At 38.3% G+C, this 10,925-nt stretch overlaps 1 protein-coding gene across 1 annotated transcript; it reads right to left on the bottom strand.

Annotated features, from left to right (window-relative positions):
* Positions 1–422: 422 nt before the first annotated feature.
* On the bottom strand, positions 423–1,376 carry LOC122109663 (olfactory receptor 6P1). Its single transcript, XM_042682193.1, has one exon. The coding sequence runs from the start codon at positions 1,374–1,376 to the stop codon at positions 423–425; it is 954 nt and encodes a 317-aa protein (XP_042538127.1).
* Between the last annotated feature and the right edge of the window lie 9,549 nt (positions 1,377–10,925).

The following is a 10,925-nucleotide window of genomic DNA, read 5'->3' as shown; positions in this document are numbered from 1 at the left end:
AAACTCAGAGGTCTTGAACTTGCTTCATTTGCTTGCTCATGGCTGGTGGTCTACTATTTAAGCCACTCCTCCAGCTTGGCTTTTTTTGCCAATTGATGAAGTTCCATGGACTTTAAACTTTGGCTTCAAACTTTGATGATTTAGAGATCTCAGCCTCTTGAGTAGCTAGGATTACAGGCATGGCACCTGGTGTAATTTCAATCTTAACAATTTCCCAAGAGATTCATATGTAGTCTAATCTTAGCTTGGAAATCCCTGCTTGTGAATCAACAATTCATAAGCTTTCATTTATATCAGGAGGTACCCAGAGAACATGTAGAGAACTTCAATGATCATTGAGGTTCCATGTAAGCTTGTTCTGTGATTCCCGGATGAAGCCCTATCAAGACTATTATTATCTCCCTTTTAGGACCTGTTGTACATCAGTCTGGAACATCTCTAGGGTAGTGGCACCTTCCCAACAATGTCTTCCTGAAAGCATCCTTCACCTCCTTGTTTCTCAGGCAATATATGGCTGGGTTGAGGAATGGTACAATGACCGTGTAGAGCACAGAAATTATTTTGTTGTGGTTGAAGGTGTACATGGCCCGGGGCCGCACATAGGTAAAGAGAGTGGAGGAATAATAGATAACAACCACTGTTAGGTGAGAAGTACAGGTGGAAAAGGCTTTATGGCGTCCCTGGGCGGTAGGGATCTTCAGGATGGCTGCAATGATGGCAGCGTATGATAAAACCACAGCCACTAGAGGGAGTAGAATCATCACCAGAGCCAGGAGGAAGTCCACTAGCTCTGCCTGCTCCTTGTCAGAGCAGGTGAGGTTGAGTAGTGGGGAAATATCACAAAAAAAGTGGTTGATGATGTTGGGGCCACAGTAGGACAATCGGGAAATAAAAAGAAGCTTCATCATGGAACTGAAGAAACCACTGCCCCAAGAGGCGGCAGCAAGGCGGGTAGCCAGGCTAGAAGGCATGAGCGTAGGGTAACGGAGGGGTTCACAGATAGCCAGGTAGCGGTCATAGGCCATCATTGCCAGCAGGACGCATTCGGTGCAGGCTAAGGCAATGAAGAAGTAGAGTTGGGCCATACATCCTACAAAGGAGATTCTACCATCCTGGGTAAGAAAGGCTCCCAAGAGCCGGGGAATGGTCACACTGATATACCAGAGCTCCAGGAAGGAAAGATGGCCAAGGAAGAAATACATGGGGCGATGAAGGCTTGAAGTGAAGCAGATTGTGGAGATGATGAGCACATTCTCCAACAACGTCAACAGATAAATCACAAGAAAGAAGACAAAAAGGAGCAGCTGGAGGGATGCTGAGGTAGCGAAGCCCACCAAGATGAACTCATCCACACGATTCCCAGTCACATTTCTCATCGTCTCTTGTCCTGAATGCCTGAAAAAGCAACCGGAAGAAAAAAAAAGAAGGTTGAAAAGCAGTTGGACCTAACCACTAACATTCACCTACAGATGATAACTTCTGAAGATATTCAATGGTGCATTGTATTTTCAATCGTTATTATATCATTTTTCCCCTCACCATACTGTCTTATTTCCCATTTCCAGGGAAGATTGTACTCAATATCTAACAAGCCATAACTAAAGTGGATAGTTGACAAACACTTACCGAGTGATTTCATTTCCAGACTTAGTATTTCGATGCTTTTATTATTGTTGTTTTTTATTTTTAAATCTATGGTGTCTTCCTTCAGTAGCACCACAAACTCCTAAGCCTTGTAATACTTTTACTTAATACTGGATGAATAAATGAAATCATTAAAGGAGTAATAACAGCGAGCTGGACCCTCAGGGAAATGGATTAAAAGAACTAGTAGCTTAAAGAGATTGCTTGAGCTCTAGTGCAAGACAACACCTCAGGAAGAAGGTTGGTTTGAAATCTGTTCATTCACAATTAAAGGAGCCATTCAGTCACTATGGAGGAGCAAAGGAAACTTCTCCAGAGAGGACAGATTTCTCTGCTCATTTAACACGTGTTTTTGAACTTTTTCTTTCTTTCTTTTTTTCCTGGTACCAGAGTCAGAGTGTCTCATTTTCAGCTGGTGTGATAGATGTAAAAATTTCAGCATTCCAGGCAAATGGTGCCACCTGTAAACTCAGCTACTCAGGAGGCTGAGGCCGGAGTTTGAGGCTCTTAGCTCAGAGCCTCTATCTGGGCAATATAGTGCATGAGACTCAGTCTCCAGAAACAAAAGGTGTGCTAACTCTAATTCCTGGAATCCATGAATATTACAGACTTTGTAAAGACTTTGCAATTATGATCAAATTGAGAACTTTTTGATGAGGAGATTATACTAGTTTAAGGAGGTGGCTTCTTTTAAATGCAATCATGAAGTCCTTAAAAAAGGTTGCTAGAAAGAAATTGGCAAAAGGCACAGGGGAAAAGGAATTTGAGGACCAAGCAAAGAGAGCTGGAAAGATGTTGCTGGCTCTGAAGACTGGAATGATTCAGTCACAAAATCGAATACTATCTATGAGTAGAAAACGGAAGACATAATGAAGGAATTCACCCTGAGAACTCCCAGAGAGGGTTTGACCCCTCCTAGCACTTTGAATTCAGTCAAGGGACACTGATTCCAGATTTTCAGCATGCACAATTGTGAGAGTAAATCTGCATTGTTTTAAGCCACCCAATTTGTGGTAATTTATAGCAGCCACAGGAACTTAACAAATGTTCAAAGCAGGGGAAGCAGTCATATTCTCCTTAGCCATTACACTTTGCTTTTCCAGTCTTCCATCAATATTATTAGTCAGCAGACTTTCTCCACAGCATTACTGGAGAAATTGCAAGACTGACTTGAGATAGGATCACAATGAATACCATTAAGCATTTCTGTTTCCATTATGTGTGAGACTTAAGTCCTTGTCTTATTTTTTTCTTAAAGAGATTTCACAAAACTATCAGCTTAGTAACTATTTTTAATCAGACATTTAAGTAGTTAAGGGAGACTAATTCCACTGCATTGGGAGTATTGATCTTTTAAATGAAACAACTGTGTCATTGTTTTATATGCTTAATAGAATATAAATATCGATACCATATCTATTAATTCTTGCTTAAAATTATGTAGATGAGTGTCTTTTAGAATGTGAATTTTTATACCATTTAGCTCACTGAAGACACAATGTATGGTATTATATAGTGTAATTTTTATAAGTGCATGTTTTTAAGGGTTTCTCTGCATTCATGTACATGTTTTTGTTTCTGTATTCTTTAGAATAGAGTGTTTTCTAAAATATTTTCCTCTGTATAGTATATCCTTAGCATATATTTACCCCAAATCATTTAGATGTATGACAAATTTTGCAAAAAAGTAAATTGGATATGATATTAAAATTTATTGGAGAGTCATCACCTAATAACATGGAGTTTTATTCTCATGTGCATCCATGACTACATATTGCCCCAAATGAGAAAGATTTCAGCATCAATTTCATTTTTAGTTTTCATTTTGGAGATATATGCATTGAAGAAACTAGTTCGCAAGATATGTGATGGTGGTATGGTAGGCCAGTTTGAGGAATAAAAATTGTTTTGTTGTCACAATAACAATCTTTTCAACATTTTATTAGTTGTTTGCAGACCTCACACAGTCATCTATCACCAAAATTATTTTTACTAATCGATTAGCTGACTGTGTTGATTAGGCATTTCCATGATGTAAAGGGAAGGTGGGGAACTACTGCCTTGCAACTGTGTTTGTACTTAGTCACCTGCCCTTCTTAGACACAGGTCCTGGCAGTTTATTGGTATTCTGGGGAACTGCACAAGGGGATTTAGTTGTGCCTTTCCCTGCAAAGAGGGAGGGAGAGCTTTGGGAGGGGAGGTGGGAATGAAAAGAACACTTTCGCAAGCAGGTTAATTTTAAGAAAAGCTGATCAGGATTTAAGATTAGAAAACAATTCCTTTGAAGACACTGATGTCTGCATTTTGGGGAAAAATTGTAATTCTAGCTGCCCATAAATCTGAGCTTTTGAAAACAGTGACTTAATGTTTGAGGTACTTTATCTGAGAGAACTGGAAGAGGAGATGTGGTAGATAAAGGAAGGGCCTTGGGGGATGGTACAACAGAGGAGGAGAAAAACTTGAGAATAATGTCTGGAGTCTTGGAAGAGCCAAACAAAGAGAATTTAGATGCTGAAGAAGCCTGAGCAACGACCACAGGTCTGCCAAGGGTCTTGTCTTCATTCTACTCACCTGTAGGCAGAGCTGTGCCTAGAACATAGTAGGCCTTCAATAAATACTAGTGGACTTGAGTTCCAGGCTTGTTTAAAAAATAGCTTTGAATAGTTTGCAGACACATGTTTTGTAAAGGCAGCTAATTGAGCTAAACAAAAATTGAATTCATTCTCAGTCTTAGCACTGAATGAAATTGGATTAAAATTCCATCTTGTCTAGTGTCAGTCCTACAGGACAGGGGAGAGAATATTTCAGACCATTGTTCTGTGCAACAAACTTGTTTGAAGTCAGGATAACTATTTTCCCACAGAGTGAAACAATTTATTAGTTTTAAATATGTCAGCTAAAATATGTCTATGTACCTCAAAGTAAGGCACTTAGATCACCCAAACTTACTGGCAAACTTGCATACATTCCTCTCTGTCTCCTACCTCTTTGGCATCATATAAATGCAGCCTTTAGAGCACAGTGCTGGGCATCCAATGTACTCAGGAAGTAACACAACTCCTATCCAGAGACATGCTGGGTTCGGCCCTCTACACTTCCAGAGGAAAAAAAAAACTAAGTGTGCTTTGCCTTGCTTCAATTCTTCATTTGATCACCAGAAATCAAAGAGCATAAATACTCTAGTAAATATTTTGGAGTTATTATAATTATTACTTTAGCCTTTGTTCCCAGGCATATAAAGAAAACACAATAATAAGTTGGACTACTTTGTTCCAGACAGTGAGCCATTTTCACCCGCTGACTTAATCTTCACACCAGTACAATAAGTTAAAACACTGTCATCTCCACTTTTAATTGACACAAAATGAATATTTTTCAAAGATCACATGTTCAAAAATTTGTAGATCTGGAATAAATATAGATAATCTGGCTCTGTTCTATGCTGGCAAACTTAACCTCTATTGTGTACATTCTTCATAGATGTAAGTCTATGAGATCATTTATAAAAAAGGAAGCTTTTCGTTTGGCCTTTTAATGTATGACAGTCAAGGTTCATCAGTAAGTGTATAAAAGCTCATTAGAGTTTGGTTGGTATGGATAGGGACATGGTAGATATCTTGGCCTTCAGACAAAAAGAATGTTATCTACTATACTTACCAAGATTGGTTCCTCCCTCCACTGTCCTTTCCCTTTGATTTCTTCTGGGCTTTATATAAAATTTCATGTCCTGTTCAAGATCTTTGCCACATTCTCACTTCAAACTTGTGAAATGCACATGGAAGCCATAATGAGATATCATCTGAGACTAGCCAGAATGGTTATTATCACACACAAAAAAAACAAATGCTAGTCAAGATGTAAAGGAAAGGAAGTTCTTACTGCTGCTGATGGGAATGCAAATTAGTATAGCCACAATGGAGAACAGCACAGAGGTTTCTCACAACACTCTAAATATATCTACAATATGATTCATTCTCCTACCTCTGGGCCTATTTCCAAAAGAAATGAAATCAGCATATAAAAGAGATCCCTGAACATTACATTACTTGCAGAACTACTTAGGATAACCTAAGTATGGAACCTAATCCAGACATCCACCAGGGGATGAATAAAGAAGATGTGATATGTATACATATATCCTTCAGCCACAGAAAAAGAATGAAACCTTGTCATTTGGAGCACAATGGATGCAAGTGGAGGATATTCAGTTAAATGAAGTTAGCCAGACACAGAAGACAAGACCACACTAGTTTTCCTTGTAGAAGTTTAAAATGCTAGTTTCTAAGTAGACAAAAATAACAGTAATTACCAGAAGCTGGGATATACAGAGAGTGGAATGGGGGGAGGTGGGTAATGAGAATCTAAACACAGTTAGATAGCAGCAACAAACCCTAATGATCTACAGAACAGTGGGTGACTATAGTTTACAGTAACCTATGATTTATCTGATGGAAAGCTATCAAAGAGAGGCTCTCAAAGTCTCCAAACATAAATAAATAATAAGGAAATATTAAATACCCAAATTTAATCATTACATATTGGAGATATTGAAATATCACACTATATCTTGTAGAGACATATGACTGTCACCTTACTTAACAGAAAAGATAAAAATAAATACCACTACTACCTGTGAACATTTCAAATGTATTTTTTAGCAACCATCACTACAATTGTGAACATGTGGGTATAAGAACAAATAGTGGAGTACTCACTGTAAGATGTTTAGATCATTAATCCTGTTCATATTTTAAGCACGGGTGAATATCTGGGAGAATCTAACAGGTTTCCCCCCAAATTATAAGGGGCCTGAATAAGGATAAGGGCCTGTGAAAGGACAAAATTCCTCACAGAGGCTCACATAGGTCTTCAGTTCCGGGCCTCCACGCTTGTTCTCCTGTGTATCTTTGGAAACTTGTCAATAGGCTGCCTACCTGATGCTTCTGGAAAGGCGCAGTCTTGCCAGGTCAACTTCAATAACGCTCATACTTAATGCTGGTCTCCAAGTCATTTGTGGTATGAAAGGACGACAGTGGGCAGATGGGGCCCTGAAGCCAACAGAGGCATCTGTAGCTGGCCCTTATCACCAGGGCTGCCCATCAGCAGGGACATAGTCCCACAGGACACAATGCCACAGTGGCTCACACATCTCCAGTGTTTTTCTGCCATTAATTTCGCAGAAATATACCTGCCCCCCCCCCAAAGAGAAACACGAGTGGCCAAGAGCAAAGCAAAAATGAATGTGCTTAATCTAAACCATAAAGTGAAATTTTAGACTTGTTGAAAGGTGGCATGCATTTAGCAGAATTTGGATAGAGCCCTGGGAAAAATGAGTCCACAGTACAGTACTGAATTCTGTGCATTTGTAGTTTTTCTTTAATGGTGGTCTTCGTAGAAGCATATACCTGTGGATACTAAGGGTCTACTGCAAAATAGTTTGATCAGTATTAGTTTTAAGTTGTGATTGAAATAGATTTTATTTTATTCATTATATTACTGATATAAACATATTTTATAAATATAATTATTTTATTGCATTTATTATATGAAATCAGTGCTATTTGTTTTGCATGCCTTTAACATGCCATATGTGTGCTATTAAAGTAAACTCCAGCCCTTATTGTTATGGAGTATACCCCTGCATGTGTGGAAAAGTGTAATGTAAGGAGCATGCTGTGTTCCACTGGTGGCAGCCACACAAAGCTCAGGGTTTCCATTTCTCCTGATTGCACCCAGAGGCCATGGCCTCTGGTTGACCTGTACCATCCAGGTTTGTGCAAATATGCTTTGTGATGTGCACATGACAACAGAGTTACCCCATGAAATATTTATCAGAACATATTTTACTTCTTAGGTGATGTGTAAGTATTTTCCAAACGATTAGATGATATTATAAAGAAGTAAAGACTTATAATCATATCTGTGATTTTAGAGGTAAGTGGTAGGGGGATGATAACTCTGAAAACACAAAGGGGAAATAAGAATAGAAAAATCTTGGGTGGAATCCGACCTAAATGCAAGGAAGAGGCACAAACATCAGTAATAATTGTAAATGTTGGCCTAACTCAGATCTAGACTGGAAACATAGGAGTGAAAATTAATAGAGAGAGTGGAATCATATTTGATAATTTAACCAGAAAGAAAGTCTGAGAGAAAAGGTGAAAGTGGGGGGAGAAAGAGAGAGAGAGAACTGGGCGCGGTGGCTCACGCCTGTAATCCTAGCTACTCAGGAGGCTGAGATCTGAGGATCGCAGTTCAAAGCCAGCCCAGGCAGGAAAGTCCATGAAACTCTTATGTCCAATAAACCACCAGAAAACTGGAAGTGGCGCTGTGGCTCAAGTAGTAGAGCTCTAGCCTTGAGCTGAAGAGCTGAAGGACAGTGCTCAGGCCCAGAATTCAAGCCCCACAACAACAAAAAACAAACAAACAAAAAATCAAAGAGAAAAGGGAGAGACTGACAGACACACATACACACATACACGGAAACAGAGACACATAGAGAAACAGAGACATAGGGCTCGGAAGGTGGCTCAGTGGTGGAGCGCTTGCCTTGCATTCATGAGGCCCTGGGTTCGATTTCTCAGCACCACATAAGCAGAAAAAAAAAAGCCGGAAGTGGCGCTGTGGCTCAAGTGGTAGAGTGCTAGCCTTGAGCTGAAGAGCTGAGGGACAGCGCCCAGGCCCAGAGTTCAGGCCCCATGACTGGACCCCCCCCCCAAAAAAAAAAAAAAAAAAGAGAAACAGAGACATACATATACATGTATATTTCTCTCTAAATAGATATCTATATTTATATAGATACAGTTATAGATATCTATATTGAAAGAGAACACAAGGTGAAAATGACCTTTAATAAATGGACAAACGTTATCCATGGAAGGAACCACAGGAATCTAGGAGTATTCTGGCATTTAAAAGACTAGAAAGTTGCAGGAAGCTGAGGGTGATAAAAACATGAGATGAGAAAAAGTATTTCTAGTCAAGAAATGAAACAGACAGATCCACTCTTAGCCTTTTTCCTCTGAGTGCGTAACACACAAAAATTGCCTTATGGTGAACGCTTATTAAGCCCATCCCATGAAATCCTTGTGGAAGGGATCTGATTCTAGGACCTCTACAAAAAATCCACCCAAATCTGTGGATGCTAGATACATGGTGTGTTTAACTCACGGTTTTAAGGCTAAAAGTTCAAGACCAGGTGGTTCCTTTGTTCTGACTCTGTTAAGGACTTTGTCTATATCACAACATGAGTTTCATGATAGGAATGCATGCATATGTGCATGTGTGTGTGTGTGCATGTGCACAAGCATGCACTGTGTGTGTGTGTGTGTAAGACTCAGAGATACTGTATTCTTGACATATTGATTTTTTCTGCTATTTAGCTTTCTATTTTTCTCATGTCTTTGGTTATTTTTCTATACTAATTATATAGTAAGTAAATATTTTTGAATGTAGAATTTTAAATTTCAAAGTTTTGCTCCCTTTTGGTTTTTACCTTCATAGTGATTGCTCTAAGTCTTATCATACACATCCTAACTTACCAAAATCACATTCCTATCTTCACTAACTTGGTTCTAGTGAGATATAGAATTATTACAACCATAAGATAATTATGTTTTCTTGCCTTTTGCACTATTACTGTTTTATAAATAAATATTACAAATTTAATAATAAATTACTATACTTACTTTGTTACTTAGTGCATGTATCTTTAATAATATGGGAGAAGAATATTTATATCTTTGTTACAATACATTTCAAAAGATAATTTCTTGTGTTCTTCATTTGTTTCTGGGAATTTTCACTATCATGTGGAATCACTTCCTTAAGCCAATATAGTTTGTCTGTTATATATCACATTTCTGTATGTTTAGGCCCAACTGTTTTGTACAATTTCTTTTTTAAACTCAGCAAGGAGGAAGAAAGGCATGGATTATTCATATATTCTACTTTGTAGGTGCAGTTATCTTTACCCATGCCATTTGTTTTTCTGTATGAATTTGAATTACCATGTGAACTCAATTGCTTTTAGTGAAAGAATTTAATATTTCTGGTAGGACAAGAAACTCTCTTCACTTTTGTCCATCTGGATGTCTTTATTTTGCCTTAATTTTGTACAATGGGTTTGCTAGATGCTGGAACCTTGGTTAATAGTCCTGTTTTGTATTTTTAGCATTTTATGTATGCTATTTTTCTCATCTTGTATCTTTCATTGTTAAACCTACTGCAATTCCCTTGGAAGCAATGAGCCATTTTTCTCTTGCTACTTTTTTTTTTTCCTCCAGGTCTTTGGCTTTTAGTATTTTTACTCTGTATTTGTGGATTTTGGTGTTTACTCCAAATTGAGTTTATTGAGCTCTTTAGATGTTTAGATCTGTTTTTCAATAAGTTTATGGATGAATTATTCTGCTCTGATTTTTTTCAGTCCAAGTTTCCACTTCTTTCTTATTCATAATTTATTTGTAATTTATTAGTATCTAGCATCAGATTTGACATTGTCATAAAAGCTATTTATTTCTTTGAACACAGCTTTCTTTTGGTCTTTATATATTTAGAGTGTATTCATCACCATGCATTTAATGGATTCTTAATAACTACTTTGGAGTCTTTTTTTTTTTTGAGTCGTTATATTTTAAACATGGTTCCCAGTCATTCTCATAGGCTTTTCTCTTGAATGCCACAAAAGTCATACTTTACTCTTTCTTTGCATGGCTTATACATTTTCATACATATTTGACTATTTTATGTAATAATTTTAAAGAAACTCTAGTTACAAGTTTGCCTATGCCTAATGCAAGACATTCAGTTCTTGATTTCACTATTTTTTTTGGCTGGATTATTTCAGGTAACTCTGTCTTCTCCAACATTACTGCAGGCCTACGCCTCTGATTTTGCCTCTTAGGGGACACAGTCCTGGGCAGACCACAGCCACCTTTACAAGATGATACTTTACCTGACCTTACCTGACACACTCATATCCTAAATACCACAACTTGCCTGATCACTGCTCTATGAGTTCAACAATGTCCTAGCAATATGTTTCTGCAGAAAATATTAAATACTATTAAAGTCGGGCTTTTCTGAAGGGACTGTTATTGTGGTTAATGTTTGAGGTTTTCTTTCCGACCTTCGGAGGCTTCTCCTGCCACATCAGTGGTGTGGGGCTGAGGAGAATCCACAGGGGAATAGAGCCTCTGGGCCATCAGTGAAGCAGAGCTCAGTCATGGGGCTCTGGTCCTCTGAGCAGCTCTGCCATAGTGTCCAATCTATGTTCTACTTCT

Source organism: Dipodomys spectabilis, unplaced genomic scaffold, assembly GCF_019054845.1.
Source record: "Dipodomys spectabilis isolate Male_0828 unplaced genomic scaffold, ASM1905484v1 ptg000069l, whole genome shotgun sequence".
Taxonomy (NCBI): Eukaryota; Metazoa; Chordata; class Mammalia; order Rodentia; family Heteromyidae; genus Dipodomys; species Dipodomys spectabilis.
The sequence above is the reverse complement of the archived record's forward strand: the minus strand, read 5'-3'. Positions and strand labels throughout refer to the sequence as shown.